Below are 26,732 nucleotides of genomic sequence, written 5' to 3'. Positions count from 1 at the left end.
AGATTTTATTTATTTATTTGAGAGAGAGAGAATGAGAGACAGAGAGCATGAGAAGGAGGAAGGTCAGAGGGAGAAGCAGACTCCCCGCCGAGCAGGGAGCCCGATGCGGGACTCGATCCCGGGACTCCAGGATCATGACCTGAGCCGAAGGCAGTCGCTTAACCAACTGAGCCACCCAGGCACCCGATGATGTCTGTTCTCATCATCAAGATGTTGAGGGAGAAAGAATGTATTTTAGGGTCTTGAAACTCTCATAATCAGGAGGGTAACCTTAACTGTGAAACTAAATCCCGTTTGATCTTGCCCTATCTTTAGGAGGAATTCAGAACAGGTGTTTATCTGTTTATTAATAGCTGTACAGTATCCTTTTACTTGCTTTGTTTTCTGTGCTCTGTCAGTAGTCTTACAATCTTGGAAAATAGCCAACTCTCCTTTCCAGATATGTTGTTTGACCAGAAACAAAATCATTTGCATTCTCCCAATTTATTAGAGTAAACCAATTCTAATCAGAATGCCAATAAACTGAACATGGTTTAGAAATTTGACACAATAATACTAAAATTTACTTGGAAAGGACTAGAAATTTTTTAAATGTTCTGGAAAAGAAATAGTAGTCCAGCCCTAACACATAATAGAATATGTTGGAAAGCGACAATTCAGTGTTGAGTCACAAAAGAGAATTCTTTTTCATTCTGTATTATACAGACTTAGAGATAGAACCAACTATGAATAAAAGCTTAATTGTTTCAAAACAAGGGGATAAGGAATTATTCCATAATAAATAGTCTTATGATAGCCAGATAGCACTTTGGGAAAATTAAGGTTACCCACGCATGCATCACAATAAAGTCTAAGTTGATTAAGAAGTTAAACATTTTTAGGCAATCCTCTCAGGTCCCCTCTCTCTTCGGGAGCTTTGTACCATCGCTCAATAGACTTTGCTTTACTATCACTCAGTAAATTTTGCTTTGCTGCCCATTAAAAAAAAGAAAAAGAAGCTAAATATTTTTCAATGAACATATAGAAAAAAGAAATTGAATATTTCAGATCTGTACCATAATTCAATTTTGGGACAACAGACATAGTAGCAAAGATAAAGAGGATAAAATAGGTACAAACATTTAAAACATTTTTGCTTTTGTGATTAAAAACAGTGACAGGATAATAAGAATAAGGAAAATAGATGAATTAAGCATGAGAAACGTTAATACTAATATACAATAAGAAAAACAATACAAACTTATAAGAAAAACAAGAATCTGAGGATAAGTACACCAGAATATGGACATACAGTCTTCACAAAAAGTCCAAATAACAAACTTCGGGTGCTATTTTATGCCATATGTCTACATTCTCTCTTAATTGTAATACAAAAAATATAATAGATCGCAGTGTCAAGTATATACTGTTCTCCCAATATTACAACCATTTTGGAAAATAATGTGTGTAACAGACATTGTAAATCATTCATATGTCATATTCATAATCTTATTCCACAGATTACTTAAGGAAATAATTCAGCAAGAATAAACTATTTTAACGTTTTTCTTAAGTTGTGTGATAGTACACAGGTGTTCATTGCATTATTCTCTATACTTTTTAGTATGCTGACATATTTCAAGAAGAAATTTAAGAGGGAGAGAGAAAGGAAATAATGTGATGATGTGCATATGTCTCAGAGCTCAGAAGTCAAGAATAATAAAGTTGGGTAGAATGTAGAAAATAAAGTAGTCAAGAGATCTTTCCCTAAGATCACAGAAGACCTGAATGTATGTGAATGCAGAAATACAGAAATGAGAGGACACTGTGTTGCTTCTCAAACTTTAGCAGGCATGAGATTCCCCTGGAGGGTTTGTTAAACAATTCCTGGGCTCTTTTCCTAGAGATTCTGATTTGGTGGGCCTATAGTGAATCCTGAGAATTTGCATTTCTAACAGACTCCTAGGTGATGTGACATTGCTGGTTTTTAGAGCACACTTGGGTGTGAGTAGCACTATTCTAAATAATTATTCAGCCACAAAACATAAGTTAACCTCTTGTGGATCCTTCCTCCAAACCAAAGAAGGTGAGCAAGGGCTACTTTCATAGCATTGGCTGGAGGGTTCTTGTAAGATTAGAGTGATCCATCAAGATCTATAAAAAAAAATTTTTTTTTTAAAGGTTTTATTTATTTGACAGAGAGAAAGACAGCCAGAGAGGGAACACAAGTAGGGGGAGTGGGAGAGGGAGAAGCAGGCTTCCCGTGGAGCAGGGAGCCTGATGCGGGGCTCGATCCCAGGGCTCTGGGATCATGACCTGAGCCGAAGGCAGACGCTTAACGACTGAGCCACCCAGGCGCCCCAAGATCTATAAAAATTTAAAGCTAGTTTGTCCAGAGTCCAGAGTTGTCAAGTTGGTTCAGTGGTTCCTAAATTTAGCTGCACATTAAAAAAACTTGATCTTTTAAAAAATACTGTTGCCTGGCTCCCATCCCCCAGTCTTTATGTTTAATGGTACAGGGTGTGGCCTGGGTATTAGGATTTTTAAAGGCTTCTCAGGTGATCTAATGTGTGGCAACTATCAGGAAACCCCTGAGGTGCTTAATGCTGTCAAATTTGCTTTGCACAACTTCGTGTGAGAGGATGCACACTTTTGGTGAGATCAGCAGTTCATCCAAATTCCATGGGATCTGCCACCTCCACCAAGTCACCTGGTAATGATTTTCAGGCATCCACTGTGACAAGACTGCTTTCCCTAACAGCACTCTTTAAACATGTTTCACATCACTACTGAATTATTCTGCTGGTAGCAAAAGAATTTTGCTGTGAATTCTTTTGTAAAGCTCATCTTAGATGGTGGGTTCCCTTAGTAGATTTAAAATACAATTAAAAAATTTTGATGTATGTGCAACTATTCAGGAATACATCATTGAATAAAGGTGTATAACATGTTTAAGAATTTTTTAGTTGAAGGTGTTTGCTAAGATTATATAATACCTGAAAATTTGGGAAACAGATACCTTTTTATTACAACATCCAGAGCATATATATAGATAGTATTGATTACTAGCAATCACCACTGTCCAGGCCAAGCTTTTGGAGATGCCTGCTTGTTTTAACACTTATATCCTTGTGACTTTTTTGAATTTATAAAAGAGACTCAAGGTCATTATCTAATCTGCACCTTATGTAGATGAAGACACTAAGTACAAAAGAGATTAAGTGACTTTTCTAAGGCCATACAGCCAAAAGTAATAACTACATAACATGTATTGAGTCCTTATCTGCCAGGCTCTGGACTAAGTGCTTTAAATGGATTTTTTTTTTCGTTTGTCATTTATTCCTAACAAAATTCTATCGGGTAAGCATTATAATTGTCCCCATTTTATAGCTGAGGACCCTGAGGCTCAAAGAAATTGAGGAATGGGCGTGTGGTCCCAGAGCTGGTCAGTTTACTGCAGCAGTTTGTCCCCAGGGCCTGCTCTGTTAAGCACTGTGCAAGGCTGCCTCAGCAGTCAAAGGTGGGGTTAGAGCTAAGCCTCGGTTTTTTGGTTCCCTAGGACCTTTTGGTTATGTACTATTACTGTCTGTGATCTGCTAGCCTTGTTATTCTGTCATAAAAGAAAATTAGATTAATGAGAAAATGACTTTTTCTGTTTGGTATTATCATTTAATGAACTGTGCTAACCACTGTGCTTCCAGTAAAATGCAATTATGTTTGTCAGCAAGTTGTGCAGGTGTGTGTTATATTTCTAAGTAATAGTAAGATTTCTTTATGAGGCTGCTTTTGCTTCATGTAAAAGATACTTCATTTGTCGTGGGCTTAGGTGAAATTTGAGGCTACATCTGTGTAAAACTAATATGAATTTTTTTCGAAGGTAATTTTGGGTAACTGTATAGTTACATATTTTGGGGGTCAGTTTAAATTTCTAGTTCTTCAAGAAACTGGTGTTTTTTATTTTTTTTAATTTTTAATTTTTTAATTTTTTTTGTAAAACTGGTGTTTTTTAAATAACATAAGACATAAAATATTAAGTCATTTAAAATGAAAGAAAGGGGGGCACCTGGGTGGCTCAGTCCATTAAGCATCTGCCTTGGGCTCGGGTCATGATCTCAGGGTCCTGGGATAGAGCCCCACATTGGGCTCTCTGCTCAGCAGGGAGTCTGCTTCTCCCTCTCCATCTGTCCCTCCCCCTGCTCGTTCTTTCTCAAATAAATAAATGAAGTCTTTAAAAAAATAAGGAAAGGATCTTTGAGTATAGTATGAATATATTGTAGTACCAGTGTCTTATCCCAAATAGTTACTTTAGTTTAATTTTTTAATTAATGAGATCATAAAGAATTTTAAATGTACATTGTTATGTCTTTTAGATATCATTTGCTATTTCTGAAGCTAAAGAGAAATGGAAAAGCGAGCTTGAAAATATGAAGAAAAATGGAATACCTGGAAAAGAATTGGAAGAGAAGATTTATTCTCTTCAGAGAGAGCTTGAGTTAAAGAACGAGGAAGTCCCTGTGGTTGTCAGGGCTGAGCTGGCGAAGGCCCGGAATGAATGGAACAAAGAAAAGCAAGAAGAAATCCACAGAATTCAAGAACAAAATGAGCAAGATTACCGGCAATTTTTAGATGATCACCGAAATAAAATTAATGAGGTGCTTGCGGCAGCTAAAGAAGACTTTGTGAAACAAAAAACTGAACTACTTCTTCAGAAGGAGACAGAATTGCAAACATGTCTAGACCAGAGTCGTAGAGAATGGGCTACGCAGGAAGCCAGGCGGATCCAACTGGAAATCTATCAGTATGAGGAAGACATCCTCACTGTACTTGAATTTCTCTTGAAGGACACCCAAAAGGAACATGTCAGTGGTTCAGAGAACAAGCAGCTCTTGGAACTCGTGTCATCTTGTTCTTCAAAATGGATGTCTGCCCAATATTTTGAAAAACTAAAGGCCTGCATACAGAAAGCCTTTCAAGATATCCTCTCCCTAGCTATAGAAAATGCCAACTCCGAGTGGGAAAAGGTATGTTCCTGATAAGTGAAATACGCTATTAATAAACATCAAAGATGATTGTAGAAGTCGCATATGGTCATTTTTCCTTTCTTCATTTTACAGTTTAATAGACGTAAAACTTGAGTTTTTACCAGTGGCTTAACAACTTTTTGTAGTGAATCCAAAGGATTTCATTTCTTTTTGCCAAAAAAACTTTGCTTCTTCATGGTGCCACAAATATGAGGCAGAGCTTTTAGGCTCTAGACCTCTTTTTCCTAAAAAATATATGCTGTTCTTTGTAAGGGCCTGAGCTTTGAGAAACTGAATAACTCTCATTCCTATTTTTGTTTTTTGGGCATGACCACTTCAAGAAATATGCATCATATTAAACTAGGGTTTCTTAAGAGCTTCTAAAGAGTTTGGAAGCCTATTTCTTGCCCTCAAGGAATTTATCTCACAAAGGCAAAAAATGCCAACCAAGTACAAAAAATATTGTTGTAGAACAAGCAAATAGAAGTATGGCTCACTCAAACAAAACTCTGAAGCCCAGTTTTGTTGGTCTACTATATATATCTGTACATGTAGAATGAGTTAATGGTATTCTTTTAGTTGTCTGAATAGTCTCTGACACCAGCTTTTAGTTTTGGTGGAAGATTAAAGAAATGAGATATGCGTGAAAAATCCAGAATGATATGTAGGCATTGTGATCAGCCAATTTCAACATTTGGAATTAGAGGTAGAAAAGAAAATGCCAGTATTATAAGGATGAGAAGAGACATAAGAGTTAAGTTTCATTAAGATATCATGATTAACGATTTTCAAGGCCAGGATTGAACATTTGGTATTAATACTTATTGGAAATTTACGAGCTGGTAAAAAAAATCTGAGTTCCAGTCCCACACTTGAGGATAACTAGTCTGTTACCTGTGTAGTCATGTATTATAATTGCTTATCTGAAAAAGAAAGTACAAATCTCTCGCCTAATTCCTTGGGTTTTGTAGGATATGAATGACACAGCTTGGCCTTTCTCCCTCCTGTGTTTGAGGTAGTACAGAATTTTAGATCCAAAAGTTACCTGAAAGATCAGTCTACCCCATCCCAGTTCACCCCAGTTGATACCATTATTCCGATTTCAAAAGATGTGAAAGCAATCAGTTAAGAGTTGTTTTCTTTTTCTTTCTTTTTTTTTTTTAAAGATTTTTATTTATTTATTAGAGAGAGAGAGTACAAGTAGGCAGAGAGGCAGGCAGAGGGAGAGGGAGAAGCAGGCTTCCCGCTGAGCAGGGAGCCCGATGCGGGGCTCGATCCCAGGACCCTGGGATCAGGACCTGAGCCGAAGGCAGCCGCTTAACCGACTGAGCCACCCAGGCGCCCCAGTTAAGAGTTGTTTTCAATGTAAAAACAACTGGGCAGGATCACTTCCCATGAATGATGCTTATAATACTTAATTGAAAATTTTTGGAAAAAATAATTAAGAATTATTTATAGTGAGTTTTAAGCGTGAGCAGTGATGGGAAAATCATGTTATATGCTTTCACGTTTACTTTCCTGAAAAGGCAATCTCTACTACAAAAATCAGGAAAATGTAACACCTTTCTTCTATTAATATATACTCAATCCTGGGGTCTCTGTGTAGGGTTTCTGATTGTGCTAGCAGTGTTGAGATCATCTGGATGACTTAATGTAGCTCACATGTCTGTGGAGACAGAATCAAATAATTTGGCTAAGAACTTAGACTTTTGTGGCTTTTGTTGGGTGGGATTAGATTCTATTCCTGAGAAAAGGGTGGCTTTGAAATGCCTACTCTGGCATTTGTCATAGAAGAATACTTGATCTTCTGCTGTTTGAACAATCCCAGCTCAGGACCTTGAGGTAAAGCAATGATTGAACCAGTGATTATAAGTTTGCAATATAGGTGCCATAAATATGAAGAACTATGAATTATAATTGATTAAATTTGTCCTTTTTAGAACTGTTTATAAAAATTAAAACAGGAAAAAAATGATCAGTATACATAAAACAAGTCCTCATTAAAATAACTTAGATCAAAAATTTTAAAAAATGGACAGGATACAATCAATTGAAAATGTAGTTTCCATGAAAATGAATGCCTTATTGGAATACATTAATAGAACAGGTCATGATGGAAAAAAGAAAACAAAAATATCAATGGGAGCAGAATTTTCAAACAAATTTAAGGATGCATGTTCTGTCTTCTTACCACCAAAGTCAAGTTAAAACTAAGACAAGAAGGTTGTTGCTCCTGCTTTTCTTGTCATCTTGGCTTTTCTCCAGTTTTAAGTAGAAACTGGAAACCTTGGCTACCTTAGAGTTCAACTTTTATTACTCCCTTTGGCCTCAGCCTCATATCCCCTTGATTGCCTGGAGTTTCCATTTTCTTTATAACTGCTGACTTCTGCTTCTGATGCACATTGTAAGTAGGTTTTCCAATAGCCAGTTAAGAGTTTCTTATAATCAAAATCAAGGCTTCTAGAATCAAGCTGATATGTGGGTTTTAAGTAATTAAACAAGGCAACTTTTTCAAGATCACCTGTTCTGTTCCTTTGGGATTTGGTAGTTGTCTAGAATCTGAAAACACAGCCGCCTGGGTGGCTCAGTCAGTTGAGTGTCTGCCTTCAGCTTGGGTCGAGATCCCAGGGTCCTGGGATCGAGTCCCGCATCGGGCTCCCTGCTCCACGGGGAGCCTGCTTCTCCCTCTCCTCCCTGCTCGTGCTCTCTCTCTCACTATCTCTGTCTCTCTCTGAAATGAATAATTTAAAAAAATTTAAAAAAAAGAATCTGAAAACACTACCTTAAAAGGATGCCTCACCATTAATGAATTTAGTAGCTGTATTGCCGCAACAGGGACTAGAATACCGAAAGTGTTCAGTAAATGTTAATGAAGAAATAGTCTTGTGCAAGATGTTTAGGTTAGCTTCAGTTTCTCTCTCTAACTTTGGAATTCAACTGAACTTCCTTATAAAATGACAGTATATATGAAAGTATTTATAAATGTAACATACTGTATAAATGTAATTTTAAATTTGTGGAAGACAAAAGTTTGGTAGTTACAGTTTCTGAGTTTGACCTCTGCTGCAGTAAAAATGTTCTGGATTTTCAAGAACAATTGTGATTTCACATAGTATGTCCTGTGATTTGACCACATAAGCCATTAAAATATCTTAAATTCATATATATGTGTGCAAACTGTATCTCTTATCTGTCTCATAGTTGGCCCACCAGACCTCTGTCAGATAATGTTCTAATTCGAAAATCACGGTCATTGTAGACTAGTTCAGAGTAATGACAGTATTCATGTAACACCCTAAGAAAAATACTGGTGATGGTTTAAGCAAGATTTTTTTCAGGCAGTGTTTTCTTTTTATGTCTTTAATACGAGCATTTTAAGTGGAGAATTGCGTAAAGGTTTTTACATGGCATTAACTATGCGGATACTCTCTTTCAGAGAAATACGGCCAAGATCTCTAAGGATCCAGCCACAGAGGTCACTGGCAGAGGAGACCCTGGAGTCCTGACAGTCCATCCTGCACCTACTTTTGGACGCTGTGCTCAGGCCTTGGCCTTGCAAAAGACAGAAGCAGAAGCTGGTAATGGGCTTTTATTCCTACTGATCTTTGTTACATCCGTACTCACAGTTGCAGAGGGTTGCTCTGAGGATAAAAGGAAGTCAAAGATGTGTGCAGCTTTCATGAGTGAACGAGTGGGTAATATTACTCCTACCTAATCTGTGTCTTCTCCCTAGATTTCATTTTGCATTTAGGAGATGGGAATACTTTAGACCCTCCTAATTCTATCCTTTCACGGTCTTCCCTCCATTCATAAGTAGGTCTTATTATAAGGAGAATAATGAGAATTTTAATAGAACAGTCATGTTTTTATTCCCTGGCTTTATTGAGAAATCGCGGGTTTCACATAAAAGAATTGCCAAATAACTGGGACCTTTTTGTTCATGTTATTGAAGCTTATTTCAACCATTTTTTAATGGAAATCTTTCTGATGAGATGTTCTCAGATTTGTGAGTTTCTTGAGGGCAGGAGCAGTGTTTTATCTCTTCCTCTCCAATACATGGCAGAGTGTGAATGGCACATAGTTTGTGTTCCTTGAATATTTGGTAAATTAATAGCTTAATGTTCCCATAATAACTTACAGTTGTTATTATGAAAAAGAATTATTGTATTGTACTGAAGCCCCTTGACGTATTCAGAGCTCACTGAAGAATATTGACTGGGCTTCTATTGCCTAGTCATTGAGAATTCTGAACCAAGAACTGACATATCCTTTATTAGCTCCAATCCTTTTTAAGATACTGATCTCTCACAGCCTGCTCCTTCCCTCCACATACAAACACATACCCAGTCTTTCTGTTTCTTCTCTGCTGTGTCTGTTGCAACCTGGGAAAGAACTTTGAATTGCCAGAACAACTCAAATGTACTAGGTTAATAATCTTAGTTTCCACAATTTCTAATTTAGTAAGTAATATTACCAGAATTTTAGAGAATCTCTGCCTTTCCTAAGAAGTCAGTTGACTATTTTCCTGATGATCCAAAGGCCCTTTTTCCTCACTTCTAGATTCTAGGTGGTTGAGCAGCTCTTATTGTTCATTAGGTGTATAGGAATACTACCTTAATTTGTATTTTGTTTCTTATTTTTCACTGTCATTGTATATCGGTTGTTTTTATTTAGAATAACCAGAGATTTTTTTTTTTTAATTTATGAAATGGGTAGCAACAAGTTTTAGATATTATTTGGCTTTGGGAAGTCCTATCAATATGAAAGGAATTTGTTTTTACTTAAGACAAATCAGACTACAAAAGGATTTTTCTTCAGTCTTTTTTCCCTAAAAACAAACACATTAACCAATTCATTAGGAAGGATTAAATAATCCAAAATATATATTAAGTGCTATAGTCCTTTAGAATATTACCACCAGAGAATACCATTGTTAACTATTTGATTATAGTCTCCTAATATCTTACCATTTTTTAAAGTAAGTTAAATGATTATGAGATTCTTGATACATGCAAAGACAATATGTGATGCACATGTAAGTTATGAAGCCTACCACCCAGGAGCCCACTCTTTGACTTAAGACCTAGAGTGTCAGTACTGTTGAAGACCCCTGTGTGTTTGACCACAGTCCCATCCCTATAACTTCCTTACAATCCAAGGTAACAAATATTCTGATTTTTAAAAATTATTCTCTTGCTTTTCTTTATGTTTTGACCAAATACAGGTATCCTGAAAAAGCTGTTGTTTTGTCTCCTAACATTATAAAAATGTAGTGTAATATTCATCGTAGTCTTTGTAACTTACTTTTTTCCACTGATATTTGTCTGTGTTAATGCATGTAGCTCTAATTGCTGTGTAGTGTTCCATTCTATGAATATACTATAATTTATTCTCTTGTCAGTGGACATTTGCCTGGTTTCTAGTTTTACAACAGTGTCTTAAATGAAAAATATAAATACCATGTATGATACCAGTGTGATGCTTCATTAATTCTTTGATGCCCATGGACATAAAATGGTGCCATTCAGAGGAAACTAAAGTCAGGAAAGAGCTAAGAATAATTCTGCTGAACCAATGATTTTTCATCAAATTTTTGGGTACTGGCTTTTGAGCCTGTGCCAATTTGTGTCCCCACTTTATCAATTATATTAATAGTAATCACCTATTTTTTGTATCATTTTTGATATTATTTAAATTTTACGAATTCCGTATTACTAATAGCATTAGCTGTTATTTATTGTATGCTGCTCTCTGCCAGGTACTGTGCCACACATATTTTTTTGTACCTCCTGATAGTTTTAAATATTTTTTTCATTTGGAGACAATTTCAAACTTACAGAAAAGTTACAAAAGTAAAAATAGTTGCAAGTAACACTCATCTGTCCTTTACCTAGATACATTTGTTGATAACATTGTATACAGTTTTATGCTCTTCTGTGTGTATGTGTATGTGAACATGTCATTTTCTTTCCTGAACCATTTGAGGATGTTATATACATTGTGCCCTTTTACCCCTAAATACTTCAGTGTGTATTTTCAAAACACAGGAATTTTTTCTTTTATAACCTTGGTATAGTAAATTAAACATTTGATGAAAATACTGTATCAACCTGTTTGTATTCTAATTTTGTCAATTGACCCAATAATGTCTTTCATTATTTTTCCCCCCCACAGTACAGGAATCTGTCCAGGCTCAGGTATTACCTTTAGATGTCATGTGTCTTTAGTCTCCTTTAGTCTAGAATATCTCCATAGCCTCTTTTTGACTTTTATGACATTGACATTTTCGAAAGGCTTACTCTCGCCTCTCCCCACCACTCCACCCTACCTCCAGCTTTCGGTAGAACTTCCCTCATTTTGAGTTTGTCTGGTGTTTCTTCATAATGAGATTCAGGCTGCATTTCCTTGGCTGGAACGCTGCATAGGTGATGTCTTTATCACATGTGGAGGTGCACAGTGTCCATTTGTCTTTTATTGGTGAAGTTCATTTGAGCACCTGGTCACGGCGTTGTCCATTTTCTTCAGTGGTTTCCTCCCGCCTCACAACTAATAAGCAGTCTGTGGGGAGACACTTCTAAGACCATGAAAATGTCCTTCTCATTAAACATTTCCCTTATATTTAGCAATCATTGATGATGTTTGTCTGATTCAGTCTTTACCATGGTGGTTGCAAAATTATAATTTTTTTGCTCTAGACTTCCCTCTACTTTTACCAGTTGACACTTGGCATGTTGTTATAATCATGAATCCTCCTGTTAGTTTGTGTACTCATTTGTTTATTGTTTTGTTTATTTATCAATCTGTCCGTCAATCCATCTACCTATTTACCTATCAACTTAACCTACTTACCCATCTATCCATCCATTCCATTATGGGTAGGATTATTGGTATGGCTCATGAATTCCTCTTTTTTTTTTTTTTTTTAAAGATTTTATTTATTTATTTGAGAGAGAATGAGAGAGAGCACATGAGAGGGGGGAGGGTCAGAGGGAGAAGCAGGCTCCCTGCCGAGCAGGGAGCCCGATGTGGGACTCGATCCAGGGACTCCAGGATCATGACCTGAGCCGAAGGCAGTCGCTTAACCAACTGAGCCACCCAGGCGCCCGAATTCCTCTTTTTTTTTTTTTTCAATATTTTATAATTCATTAGTAAACTTAGTGTTCAAATTGCCCCATATTCAGCTACTGGAGCCCTTTCAAACTGGCTCCTTTGTCCTTGTGATGTTCCTGTCTTTTTCAGGAATTTCTTTCTGGCATTCATCTTGTAAACACCCTGTCCCAGTACTGGAATTAGCCATTTCTTGAAGATCCTTTGTTCCTTTTAGTGGGGAATGGTATTCAATACTAAGAGCTGAACATAATGTTTCATAGCAATTTTTTAAATGGATGGTATTATTTAATTTTACATAGTAGAAAACTAAGTCTCAGGTTATATAATATACTCTGAGCGACACTGCCAATAAATAGTATAAAGAAGATTTAAACTCTGATCTCTCTCTCTCTTAAGCATCACATTCTTTTCAGTTGCATTGTTGACTTTCTTTAGTCATGTCACCTGGTTTCCTCCGTTCCTTCATTCCTGCATTCCTTCCTTCCTTTTTTAGTTTGTAGTCTAAATTGATATAAAGGTTTGCTATCATTTAATTTTTGCAGATAAGAAAAAGATCCTTGAAATTAAAGATTCATCCTGTGGACACTGCTTCCAAGAACTTGAAAAGGCAAAGCAGGAATGTCAAGATCTGGAAAGAAAACTGGAGAAATGCTGTAGGCATCTTCAGCATTTAGAAAGAAAGCACAAAGCTGTAGTGGAAAAAATTGGAGGTTAGCATTTAAAGTAGCACTACCGGTATAAATCTCCGCTTTGATCCTTGAAATGTTCAAATGTGACATTTTAGTTAATGTAGGCACCGATTCTCTTCGAGGATTAATGTAAACTAATTTGGACCTTATTTTTACTGACCAAATTATTATTCCTGAACTACAAAGAGGAAAATTGGAGCTCTGATTAAACGGTCACATTCCTTTCTTCCTTTTTGGATTGAATAGATAGTGAGTGCCCAGTATGTGTCAGGCAGTGTTCTAGGCACTAGGCACACAGCAGTGAAGACATTAGACGGAATTCCGGTTCTGCAGTAGATGTGCAAGACTCTGTTTCCTTTTTTCCAAGAAGCTTATCATCAAGTGAAGAGACCTAAAAACAGATTAATAAATAGTTGCAGCACTGAGTGCTCCTGGCAGTATGCTCGTGTACACTTGGCAGAAAGGATGTGAGTGAACTCTTCCTCCTATCTGAGTTAAGGAGGGCTTGACTAAGCCTTGAAAGATGAAGGTATTTGCCAAAGAGGACAGCATTCTAGGCAGAGGGGAAAGCTGTGCACGAAGACATATGGGCCTGGTATGGCATCCTTCCAGTCCATTCTTCACCGTGCTGTCAGGGAGATTATCTGGAAGGGATAGCTTCTGCTATCTTCTCTTGCCCTTCTGCACCAGGGAGGCTACTGGGCTTCTGAGGCCGCTCCCTCTTACCTTTTACTAGTCACTTATTTCCTGTGCTCTCTATTGTGTGCATTTGAAATACTCAGATTGCTGAGCTGGTCAGGAATTGTACTGCTGGACCTTGCATACAGTTTTGTCACTCTGCCCTACACCTTATCCTTTCATTCTCATTTGGCCTAACTCTTCCTCACCTTTAGGGTTCAACTGAGAAAGATGCCTTATCTGCAGATCCCTCCTTGACTTTCCCGTCTGGGTTATTCAGGCCACTTCTGTGTGGCCCCATAGCACTCTTGGTTCCTACTCTTTTACCATTCTCTATTTAATTTTTTGGTTACTTGCCTGATACCCTTTCCAACTGATACATTCCCTGAGAATGAGGAATATGTTTTATCTTGTTCATCATTGTAGTCATGATGCCCTTTTTTGACTGAATGAAGGGTTGACTGCAAGGGTCCCAAATAATTGTGTGATCCAGAAAAAAAACAGACAGATAGGTTCACTTTTTTTCTACATTTTAACTCGATTGCTTGCCTGGACAGCAGTCACCTCCTGGCTCTTTCTGCTTCCAATCTTGTCCCTCCAAGGCTTTCCCCATCAGGCAGCTCCAGTGACCTTTTAAAAAAGTAAATTGGATCATGACACTCTCTTGTTTAAAGTCCTGTGGCTTAGCTGGCGCTCAGTAGGAAATGCAGACACTTTATCTAACATCATCTAAGAAGCCTTTCATGATGCAGCATCTGCCAGCCCCTTAGCCTTGTCTTGCCCCAGCCCTTTTATTCTCTCATAGGGCCAGAGCATGGATTTCATCGTCTCTTTTCTCTTGTCTGTTTTCATCTCCATTTACCAAAACATCTTCTTCTCATCCTGATCACATTGCCTGGTTAACTCCTACTCCTCCCTCTCCCAGTGCATTGCTTCCGTAGGGAGGCTTTCCTAACCACCCCAGACTTGGTTAGCTTCTTCTGTTAGACATTACCCGCAGCTCTAATGATTTTTCTAACGTTTATCATATCATCCTTGTAATTAATTTTTGTCTGTATTGTCCTTTGGAGTGTAGCCTTGATGATGACAAGGATCAAGTCCTGACCGAGCACTTAGTGCACAGTACCTGGCCACAAAGCACGCTCAGTAAATACTGTTAACTAAGAGGAACCACCTGCTTCACTCCCACCTATACTGCTTACCAAGTCTGTTAGAGATAGATAATCATTATTCTAAGGCAAGACAGGATTTTAAGAATTTTGAGGTAAAAATTTGAACAACTGTAATGCCCATGGTGATGGCTTCGCTCTTCGGTAGAAGCCAGAAGAGTAAATGAGCTATTTGTAGCTCTTGAATAATTTGATGGAAATCAAGAATATTTGTTTTACATATAAAATGACAACGGCAGCTAGATAAGATTATTATTATTATTTTATTTTTTTTTTAAAGATTTTATTTATTCATTTGAGACAAAGAGACACAGAGAGAGAGAGAGAGACAGAGAGAGAACATGAGCAGGGAGAAAGGGAGAGGGAGAAGCAAGCTCCCCACTGAGCCAGGAGCCTGATGTGGGGCTTGATCCCAGGACCCTGGGATCATGACCTGGGCCGAAGGCAGACGCTTAACCATCTGAGCCACCCAGGCGCCCCAAGATTATTATTTATAAATAATATTTAACACCATACATTGTGATCATAGTTATTCTGCATGGTGCTTTTTGAGGCTATCTTCTGTAATTCAAAGACTTAGAAAGAATCCAAGAAGTTGGTACTTAGCTCAAAACAACAGGCTGATAAAAGGGATCGGGGTCAGAATTAAGTCATTTGATAGTTTGATTTCAGTGTTTGTCTTAACGTACATCTCTTAGTTGATAATGTTTTTGCTATTATGGTTGCTTTTTTGTTAAATTCCGTTTTCTACTGTGCTGGTAGCATTTGTTGAAAAGTGGTGGAGTAAGAGTGAGTGATTTAAAAATATACAAGTTATGTCTAGGAGGAATAGAGTGGCTCATTACTCAACTTACAGGGTGTGTTGAGAGGGTGGCGTGGTAGGAAAAACGGTGTGTCCTGTTCATAGTTATTAAACACTGGTATTGCCAGACTTTGTATCAGGCGCTGTGCACTTATGATTTTACTTCTATTATCTTAATGGTAAGTAATACTATCTCCATTTAACATATGAAAAAACTCAGGTTCAGAAAGCGTAAGTAATTTGCCTAAGCTCATTTAACTGGTAAAGAAGCAGAGCTAGGACTTAAACCCATGTCTCTCTCACTCTGAAATTCATGCTTTGTCCTCCATTCCATATGGATGCCATTAGTCTCCTCATCCTCTTCTCAGAAGTTCAAAGAATTGAAAATCTTACATTAATTGTGAGAGTGGTACCTACTTAATCTTAATTTTCTTTTTATTTTGTATAGCAGTGCTTGTTCAATGATCGTATATATGAGCATAGACTGTACCAGGATCCAGGAGGAACATGAAAATAGAAGACCCAGTATGTTTCAACAGAGCTTCAGTCTAGCTGGGAAAAAATAGATGCATGTGAAACAGTTGGAAGCCTATTCCAGGGCAGTGTGTAACCCAAAGCAAGATGTGGATGTAATACAGTTTTTAAGTGCTGAGAAACCAGAACAGGGAGTGGTCAGATGAGGACTCATCAGGAAACGAATGACACAGGGAGCAACTGCCATTTGCACAATCTCCTCTATAAACATTTGCACTGGGAATTTTGGGGAGAGGAAGACTGAGGGGGAAAAAACAGATTAATTGACCAATATACCATTAATTTTTTTTTTAGAAGAGAATACTAAAGTTGTTGAAGAATTAATAGAAGAAAACAATGACGTGAAGAGTAAATTGGAAGAACTGAGAACACTTTGTAAAACACCACCAAGGTAGACTTTTACTATTTTATTTTTATTTTTAAATTTATTTTTATTTATTTTTTTTGAGAGAGAGAACAAGTGTGAGCGGGGCGTTGGGGGGTGGGCAGAGGGGGAGGGAGAGAGAGAATCTCAAGCAGGCTCCACACCCAGCACAGAGCCCCCTCCACTCAGGGCTTGATGTCACAACCCCAAGATCATGACCTGAGCCGAAAATCAAGAGTTTGGTTGCTTAACCAACGGAGCCACTCAGGTGCCCCAACTTTTACTATTTTAAAGAAATTGTTTATTTCTAAGTATTTTTTTTTATTTTGTAATATCAATTATAGCAATAATATTCATACCAAGAGTATAAAACTTGTTATATAGCAAGAAGTATAAAAAAAGAAAATCTTCCAAAACCCTATTCCTAGTAGATACCCTCTGTTAACCTCTTGTTTTATATCATTTAAGCCCCTTTATACTCACATGTGCATGTTTTAAAAACTGGGGTTATCATGTAAGCTATTTTATAAGCTTTTATTAATATAATGTTATAAAATAAACATTTCCATATGTCATTAGATATTCTATAATGTGCTTTTCAGTAGCTGCATATATTTTCATCATGTGGATTTATCATGATTTATTTAAGTAACCATAACATTTGTTTCTATTTTTCTTCTTTTTTAAAAAACTATATAGTAAAGATCCTGATATATGATTTTTTTTTTTTTTTTTAGCACATCTCAGTTGGATGTTATTGGAATATATAGATAGCTAGATATTTTTACTTAACAATCTCTGTTTCCAATATTTGGTTCATTTTTAGGTCATTGTCAGAAGGGGCCATTGAAAATGCTTGCCTGCTATGCAATGGGAGGGCCTTGGAAGAACTTCGTGGACAGTACATTAAAGCTGTAAAAAAAATTAAGCGTAAGTCTCTGAGGAGAGTTCCAGGATTTTAAGGTGGTTTGAGCCTTTTTTATTACTAGCACTAGTAATTTGGGGGAATTTTTCAAACTACTTGTTCTGAGATCTTATCTGCTTTTTAGAAGAAATTAGTGGCCCCTTTTCTAAATTATGCAGCAATGAATTTTTTTTGCCCAATATCTTTTGGAAGTGACATGAGGGTAGAGTTATTTTATATTGTTAATTATCCTGTTTCTTTTTTGGGCACTAATGTTAAACTAAAAATTACATAATCTTAAAACTTAAATAACTAAAAAAAAGTCATGTGAGTTTTAAATTAGCAAGTATTACTTTCTTTTTTTTAAATTTTATTTATTTTTAAAGATTTTATTTGTTAGAGAGAGAGAGAGTGAGCACAAGCAAGGGGAGTGGCAGGCGGAGGGAGAAGCAGGCTCCCCACTGAGAAAGGAGTCTGATGTGGGACTTGATCCCAGGACCCTGGGATCCTGCCCTGAGCTGAAGGCAGCTGCTTAACTGACTGAGCCACCCAGGCATCCCTCTACCATAAGCTTTTAAAGACCATAGAAAATAGATCTAGCTAGGCATTATTCTGTTCTTTCTCATTATTTCGATAATGGATTAAGTCATACATGTAAATTTGTTTATCAAGTCCTTTGCAGTAAGAGGCATACCTTGCAGAGCATTTCTCTGGTTTATGTTTTCTCAGTAGACTATCTCCTGTTTTTTAATTATAATATTGCTTAGATTGTATGTATGTCCCAGAACAGTAACTAGTGTTGATACAGGAGAAATGTATGTTTACCTCTTAAAATTGCTTTTATTTTTAACAAAATGAGTGGGAAAAGGTCTTAAGTTCCAGATGTATTTGTTAGATCATCATAATCCTGTGTAGTGTTCTGAAAAGCCCACTCAGTATCAATAAAGACAATTTACTTTTCAGTTGTTGCTGGTGCCAACAGGGTCCATATTACTACAAAACAAACAAAGCAACTTTTTGTTAACAATCACATCAGTTGGGAAGTGAAACTTTAAGCATTTTTTTTCATACTCATATGCTAACTTGTATGTGTGTGTTTTGTTTAACATTTTAGACATTGGCTGGAGGTTTTGTGTTGACACGTATTCCAATTTAATTTATACCACTTCAAATAATGAGAAATAGTCTTTCAGTTAGTATTTTTTGCACAGAGCATCTAATTTTCAGGAAGAGCTTACTGATATTAAGGGAGATTCCTTTATGAATTGAATCTTTAATATAACAGAGTAGTGATATTCTAGAGGTAGGATGTAGCCCTAGATTTAGTAAAAAAAAAATGTTGACCTTAAGTAATGGTAGTCTCAATCCAATCATGTTGAATCAAAGATAAAAAGAAAACTTGAAAACAGTGAACTATTTTTGATTGATTGATTGATTTAAAGATTTTATTTATTTTTTTGTCAGAGAGAGAGAGAGAGTGCACAGGCACGGGGTAGTGGCAGGCAGAGGGAGAAGCAGGCTTCCCGCGGAGCCGGGAGCCCGATGCGGGGCTCGATCCCAGGACCCTGGGATCATGACCTGAGCTGAAGGCAGCCGCCTAACCGACTGAGCCACCCAGGCGTCCCTGTGCACTAGTTTTAAATGTATATTTCAGAAGGCAACATAGGTCTTATCCTTCTCCCTGGCATTTTGTACATACCTCTCATGGATTATAGTATTATATTTACTTGGGTACGCATAAGTGCTGCTGAAAGAATGGAATAAATAATGAAACATGGATTTTCAGAGCATGAGTAAATGGGAATATGAGTCTCTCTAGTTCATATTGCCTCCTTCTATCTTTCTGTGTCTGGTTCTTTTTTCCTTTCATCCTCACCCTTTAGGTATATTTTTTTCTCCTCTCTTACTCAGACAATACATAATCAAAATGTGTAAGTTTCTGTATCTCGTATTTATTTTCTTGCCTCAGTGTTTTAGAATATGACAGTGTTTTCCTAGGGATTATGCTGTTTCCTTAACATATGTGGCTATCATTCTAAAAGGACTTTTAGATTATTTCTCCTTTGAGTCTCCTAAAATAGTGATCTGAAGCATTCCATTTTAATGATTGTGGAAAAGTGCAATGTTTAAACTATACCTCTAGTCACTTCATCTCCCAGAAAATTGATCTGAAGTCTGCCTCCCCTGTTTTTGAAAAACTGGTAGTAAACATGCATTTTGTGGGAATTCCTGTCTCCCTACCAACTCCCTCCCTCACCTCCCCACTAGGTGATATGCTTCGTTATATTCAGGAGAGTAAGGAAAGAGCTGCGGAAATGGTAAAAGCAGAGGTATTGCGAGAACGTCAAGAAACCGCCCGAAAGATGCGCAAATATTACTTGACTTGCCTCCAACAGATTTTGCAGGATAATGGAAAACAGGAAGGGTAAGTTCAATCTAAACAAACAGTGTGTCCTGAGACTACCAGGACAGCATGTTGTCATTTTCTAAACATTTTCCTTAACCACAAAATTAACTATTTCTACATGATTGGCCATTAGGGGTTAAGAGAGGCTTATGTCTGTACTACCCTAAATATTGGCAGAACTAATAGGAAAACAGAAATCCTGGGTCTAAGGAAACTCATTTTTTCCTTTAAACTATTATTAATTTAATATTCTGGAATTCCCCACAGGGCTGAGAAAAAGATTATGAATGCTGCTAGCAAACTTGCTACAATGGCAAAATTGCTGGAAACGCCGATTTCTAATAAATCCCAGAGCAAAACTACACAGTCAGGTATGTCAAAATGAGTCACTAAAAGGGTTTTTTTCTCCCTTCTCTCTTAAATATTTAATATTTTTAGTATGAAAAAGAACAAGGAATGTAAGGAGTGAGAGTTAATTTATAAAGTTGTGTCTGTGTTTTACTTAAACTGGAAACTTAGAAAAAAGAGCATGGAGTTTTCAGTTTGAATAGGCAGACTGAGCATACCCATCAGCTTCCTATAGTTGCTTTCATTCCTAGAAATGACAGGATAGATTTTAAACAAGTTAGTAGAAGGGAGGGAATAATAAAGATCAGAGCAGAAATAAATGAAATAGAGATTAAAAAAAAAATAGTAGGAAAGGTCAACAAAAGCAAGAGTTGGCTTTTTAAAAAGATAAGCAAAACTGATAAGCCTTTACCCAGACTCCTCAAGAAAAAAAGAGATAGGACTCAAATAAAATTAGAAATGAAAGAAAAGTAACAATTGACACCACAAAAATACAGAGGATTATAAGAGACTGCTATGAAAAACTATGTGCTAACAACGAATTGGACAACCTAGAAGAAAGGGATACATTTCTCAAAATATACAATCTTCTGAGACTGAGTCAGGAAAAAAATAGAAAATCTGAACAGACCAATTACTAGAAATGAAATTGAATTAGTAATTACAAAGCTTCCAACAAACACAAGTCCAGAGCCAGACGTATTCACAGATGAATGCTACCAAACACTTGAAGGAGACTTAATGCCTGTTCTCCTCAAGCTATTCCAAAAAATACAAGAGGAAGGAAAACTTCTAAATTCATTTCTATGAGGTCAGTACTACCCTGACACCAACCTAGAAAAAGATACTATAAAAAAAAGAAAACTACAGGCCAAATCTCTGATGAATATAGATGCAAAAATCCTTGACAAAATATTAGCAAACTAAATTCAACAGTACATGAAAAGGATCATTCATGATGATCAAGTGGGATTTGTTCTGGGCATGCAAGGATGGTTCATTATCCACAAATCAATCTACATGATACACCACATTAACAAAATTAAGACAACAAACCATATGATCATCACAGTAGATGGAGAAAAAGCTTTTGATAAAATTCAACATCAGTTCATGATGTTTAGAGGGATTATACCTCAACATATAGTCCATATATGATAAACCCACAGCTGACATCATACTCAATGGGGAAAAACTGAAAGCTTTTCCTCTAAGATCAGGAACAAGAAAAAGATGTCTACTCTCACCACTTTTATTCAACATAGTACTAGAAGTCCTAGAAACAGCAGGCAGACAAAAAAAAATCCAGATTGGTAGGGAAGGAGCAAAACTCATTTTTTGCAGATGACATGATACTATACATAAAAGACCCTAAAGGCAACACCTAAAAATGACTATAATTAATAAATGAATTCAGTAATGTTGCAGGATATAAAATTAATATACAGAAATCTGTTGTGTTTATATACACTAATAACAAAATATCAGAGAAATAAAATAATTCCATTTATAGTTGCATCAAATAGAATGAAATACCTAGGAATAAATTTAATGACGGAGGTGAAAGACCTATCCTCTGAAAACTTTAAGACACTGATGAAAGAAACTGAAAATGATGTAAACAAATGGGAAGATATAGCATGCTCATGGATTGGAAGAATTAATATTGTTAAAATGCCCATATTACCCAAAGCAGTCTACAGATTCAGTGCAATCCCAATCAAAGTGTTGATAGTATTTTTCACAAAAATAGAATAAATAACCCTAATATTTGTATGGAACCACTAAGACCCTGAATAGCAGAAGCAATCTTGAGAAAGAAGAACAAAACTGGAGGTATCACAATTCCAGATTTCAAGCTATACGACAAAGTTCTAGTAATCAAACTGTGGTACTGGCACAAAAATAGATACATAGATCGATGGAACAGGATAGAGAGTCCAGAAATAAACTCATGATTATATGATCAATTAATCTACAACAAAGGAGGCAAGAATATACAATGGGGAAAAGACAGTCTCTTTAATGATGGGAAAACCACACAGCTACATGCAAAAGAATGAAACTGAATCACTTTCTTAAACCATACACAAAAATAAAATGTATTAAAGACCTAAATATTTGTAAGACCTCAAACCATAAAAAAAAAAAAAAGAAAACATAGGCAGTAATATCTTGTACATTGGCCTGAGCAGCTTTTTTCTAAGTATGTCTTCTCAGCCAAGGAAAGCAAAAGCAAAAATAAACTATTGGGACTACAGCAAAATAAAAGTTTCTGCACAGCAAAGGAAGCAATCAACAAACCAAAAGGCAACCTCCTGAGTGGTAGAGCATATTTGCAAATGATACATTTGATAAGGGGTTAATATATATATATATATATATATATATATATATATATATATATAATAACTTCATATATAGAGAGAGAACTTCAACTCAGCACCCACAGAACAAATAATCCAAAAATTAAAAAATGGGCAGTAAACATGAACAGACATGTCTACAAAGAAGTCATAGATGGCCAAGAGACATGTGAAAAGATGCAACGTAAGTCATCATCAGGGAAATGCCAATCAAAGGTCCACTGAGATATCACCTCACACCTGTCAGAATGGCTAAAATAAAAAACACAAGAAACAAATACTGTGAAGATGTGGAGAAAAAGGGACCCTCACTGTTGGTGGGAATGCAAACTGGTGCAGCGACTGTGGAAGGCAGTATAAAGGTTCCTCAAAAAGTTAAAAATATAACTACCTTACAATCTAATAATTGCACTACTGGGTATTTACTCCAAAATACAAAAACACTAATTCGAAAAAATATATGCACCCCTATGTTTATTGCAACATTATTTACAATAGCCAAGACATGGAAGCAACTTGACTGTCCATCACTAGATGAATGGACTAAGAAGATTTCGTACACAGACACCCACACACATACACAGAAATATTGCTCAGCCATAAAAAAAAGAATGAAATCTTCCCATTTGTGACAACATGGATGGATCTAGAGAGTATTGTGCTAAGTGAAAAAAGTCAGACAAATACCATATGATTTCACTTATATGTGGAATCTAAAAAACAACACATAAAACAGAAACAGTCTCATAAATACAGAGAACAAATTGGTGGTTGCCAGAGGGGAGGAGGTGGGGCTGGGTGAAACTGATGAAGAAGATTAAAAGGTACAAACTTCCAGTTATAAAAGAGGCAAGTCACAGGGATGAAAAGTACAGCATGAGGAATATAGTCAATAGTATTTTAATAACTTATTTGGTGATAGATGGTAATTACACTATTGCGGTGAGCAGTGTATAGAACTAGAACTGTTGAATCACTGTGTTGTATGCCTGAAACTAATATAACATTGTATGGCAAGTGCACCTCAATTTTTAACAATGTATAAATAATTAAAAAATAAAAAGTTACAATTGATAGACCAGAAGCTGTGAGAAATCCCTGAAAGATTGAAGAGGGAAACAGTTCAAAACTGCCAGAAGATGACAGCTATAAGTAGGAGCAGTATCAAAACTGTTCCACATATGAAGGCAGTATGTTGCAGGAGAAGTAGTAAGCCTAGGGGATACCAGTGAGGTAATTATAATTAGTTGATGTTCTCAAGCAGCAGTAACCAGTTGGGGCCACCCTCTTTATTAATCCTTCTGCTTTCCCTTCCCCTACCCCCACCATTGGGCTGGAGTAAGAGCAACAGGAAAAAAGAGTCTCAGAATAGGGCAAGGCTCTAGATGGCTAATCACGCCAAGGAGGAACTTAGAGCCCACATGCCCAAAGTACCAGCTATTGGGTTTTTCTACCCTTCAGCTTGTTCCTTTCACAACACTCTCAACTTTTTTAAACAAGCTGATGCCATACTCAGAATATCTATGAGATAAGCATTCAACCAAGAATCACCAAATACCTATAGAAAGCCAGCACCATGATAAAAGACACCAAAATCAAAATAAGACAAAGCAAAAAAAAAAAAAAAAATACAACTTATACCTATGGATACAAGTAATAGAACAAATAAAAGGACCTGAGAATGTTAGCAAAGTATAGTATTCTCAAAAGAATGTAAGAATATATTGTAGAGGAAACTAACAAATATGCCTAAGAGGTTTACTATTTTCAAGGAAAGGATATAGTTACTGGTAACTCTAGCCATTGCTAGAAAAATACAAGTTTATGTATGTGTATTAAGATTTATGACTAGCTAATAGAGAAATAGAATATATAACTCTCAAACTAGTAGGGGAAAATTTTTGTAAGAAAAGGTTTTCAATCTAACAGAATCACGAAAGAGGAAAAATACAACTAGAAAGCATGGGTCAATAGAAAATTATTGTAGGGTCAAAACATCAGCAATCACACTAAACATAAATAGGTTAAACTCACTTATTAAAAGACCATAATTTCCATTTTTTTTAAATCCAGGCATATGTTATTTCTATGAGAACATTCAAAAATTCGAAGTGAAGGAATTGAGAATAACATACTAAGCAATGCAGCATTGATATTAGATAAATTATAAAGTTAAATACAATATTAAGCAAATTATACTTGAAAGGGATTAAAGTGAAGTTGCTAATTGTAAAGAAGACTCCTAAGAACCTATAAATGGGTTCTTTCTCTTCATAATAAAATAGCTTTAGCATATATAAAGCAAAAGCTGATGGAAATATGTGAAAAAATCAATAAATTTCCAGTCACACAGGGGGATTTTGAATATATCTATGGGGAAATGGGGCTTTTGAACTTCTAGAAAGCTTGAAGCAGAGATTGTTCAGGAATCCACAAGTCTGATATTGGTAGACGTTCTTTTAAAAAGCTCAAAGATTATTTGTGTAAATTTAGGAATGGTGATGTGAACCTTGGGTGTAAAAGATTTGGGGCAACTGTGCAAGTGTCCCTAATAAAAGCAAACCCTTTTCATGATCTAGGGACCAAGGTACACTACTCTGAGGTATGATTTCTCTGATTTAATGCTATGTGGCGGCTTTGCTTCTGATCAGATTCCTTGTCTTAGGTAGATTAAATCAGAAACTCCGTTTTAGCTTTTACAGTGTGTGTGTGTGTGTGTGTGTGTGTGTGTGTGTGTGTGCGCGCGCGCGCGCTTATGTAGACATTGGGCACTGGGGTTCTTTAGCAAATTTTCTTCATCAGACAGAATTGGAAACGTTGCAGTTGGCTCTTGAAATGCAATATCTGTTGCAGAAAATAATAGATCAGATGTATAACAATAATGTCAGATTTCAATAACAACATTGCTTAACCTTATTGAATGGATATATGTAAAATAATATTTTTAAATGTCCAGCCTTGATGTATTTTCTTTGAGAATGATTAAAATATATGCGTTCTTTGGAAATACATGAAAACATAATTTTTTTCCCTCCTCTTTCAATGTTAATTTTCTCCTAATTTTGTGTTCCTTTGTATATAGTAGTACTACCTCTGACTTCAGAGATGCTGACTGGAGTTGAAAAATCAAAAAGAAATGATGTGACTCAGAATACATCACGTCACACTGAAAGCAAATCAAACAGTATACAAACTATCCCCAGAAGTATGTGTGACCAAGTTCCTAAGAGAAGGGCTGCTTGTAACTTACGAAGACGGTTAGAGGACGCAGAGCATGGGGACACAAAGCACATGGGTTCCAAAGGGTCACACTCAGGCTTCCAGCTTGGGGATAACAATTTTAAACACCCAGACATGTCGCCAAAAAATGTTTCTCCTGAGTTTGTGCCTTGTGAAGGTGAAAAAGACTTTGGTTTGCACAAGAAGAAAGACCTCAGTGATACTGGCTCTGAATCACTTCAGCATTCAGCCGCATACCCCTTTCTTGGATCCTTTGGAAATAAACCCTCACCTAGATATACCCCTAGTCTTTCTGAATCTGGATCCACACATACAACCTTTCGAGGTCCTAATGAAAGACTTGGTTTAAAAGTGTATAAGTGTAATCCATTAATGGAAAGTGAAAATGCTGCATCTGAGAAAAGTCAAAGTTTGGGTGTTCGGGAAACTCTAGTAAAGGATGGAGGGGACCTGGATGACCCCATAGGCTGGCATTCCAACAGTGCCACTTTACCCTGCAACAGTCACGAAGTGTCATTTTTATACGGTAGACCACAAGAAACTCTGGATATACCAGCTGAAGCTGTTAATTTCAAACAGTTTTCAGCAGCCAGTTGTCTTTCAGATACAGAGAAAAATAAAATGATTTGTCAACCAAAGAAATGTCAGAGTGGTCACACTTCAGACCTGTCGGAAGAAACCTTTTGTTCCCAGCCAGAGATCGGTATGACTCTTAGACACCCACCTCATCATAAGGCTGATATATTAAAGCCAGATTTCAAAAAACTGAGCAGTACAGTACCATCATATGTGTGTCGGCAGCCTTCGAGAAAATTAATTGCTCCTCTATCTAGCCAACAAGATAGTGGCTTTGATAGCCCATTTGTCAATCTAGACTAATTGTTGTACAGTGTTTAAGAAAAATCATTAATATATTGACAAGAAAGCTGGAAGGGAAGACTTCATACTGAAAAAATTGTGGACTCTATTTTGAGATGTTTTAGTAACATCTATCATATGAGTAAAGTGTTCTCATAAAATTATTTGAGATATTAATGTTGCCTTAATCTTCCAAAGGCCTGAAGGTGTATGTGTAATCTGCTTCTGTGTGGTGCTTTATATTTGGTTGCTAAACCATCTAT

The 26,732-nt window shown here is 36.6% G+C and overlaps 1 protein-coding gene across 2 annotated transcripts in view; it reads left to right on the top strand.

Annotated features, from left to right (window-relative positions):
- Window positions 1-26,490, top strand: part of CEP152 (centrosomal protein 152) — an 83,932-nt gene extending 57,442 nt beyond the window's left edge. Inside the window, exons 19-26 of one of the 2 annotated variants that reach the window (XM_021693968.1) lie at window positions 4,350-5,000; window positions 8,437-8,578; window positions 12,653-12,820; window positions 16,277-16,373; window positions 17,173-17,276; window positions 19,519-19,675; window positions 19,925-20,028; window positions 25,457-26,490. In XM_021693968.1, coding sequence (XP_021549643.1) covers window positions 4,350-5,000; window positions 8,437-8,578; window positions 12,653-12,820; window positions 16,277-16,373; window positions 17,173-17,276; window positions 19,519-19,675; window positions 19,925-20,028; window positions 25,457-26,490 — 2,457 coding nt within the window. The remainder of the gene's footprint in view (window positions 1-4,349; window positions 5,001-8,436; window positions 8,579-12,652; window positions 12,821-16,276; window positions 16,374-17,172; window positions 17,277-19,518; window positions 19,676-19,924; window positions 20,029-25,456) is intronic. The other variant, XM_021693969.1, reaches the window with a different exon arrangement.
- Window positions 26,491-26,732: the final 242 nt, after the last annotated feature.

This window comes from Neomonachus schauinslandi, chromosome 9, assembly GCF_002201575.2.
Source record: "Neomonachus schauinslandi chromosome 9, ASM220157v2, whole genome shotgun sequence".
Classification (NCBI taxonomy): Eukaryota; Metazoa; Chordata; class Mammalia; order Carnivora; family Phocidae; genus Neomonachus; species Neomonachus schauinslandi.
Note: the sequence above shows the minus strand (reverse complement) of the source record. Positions and strands in the feature narration are given on the sequence as shown.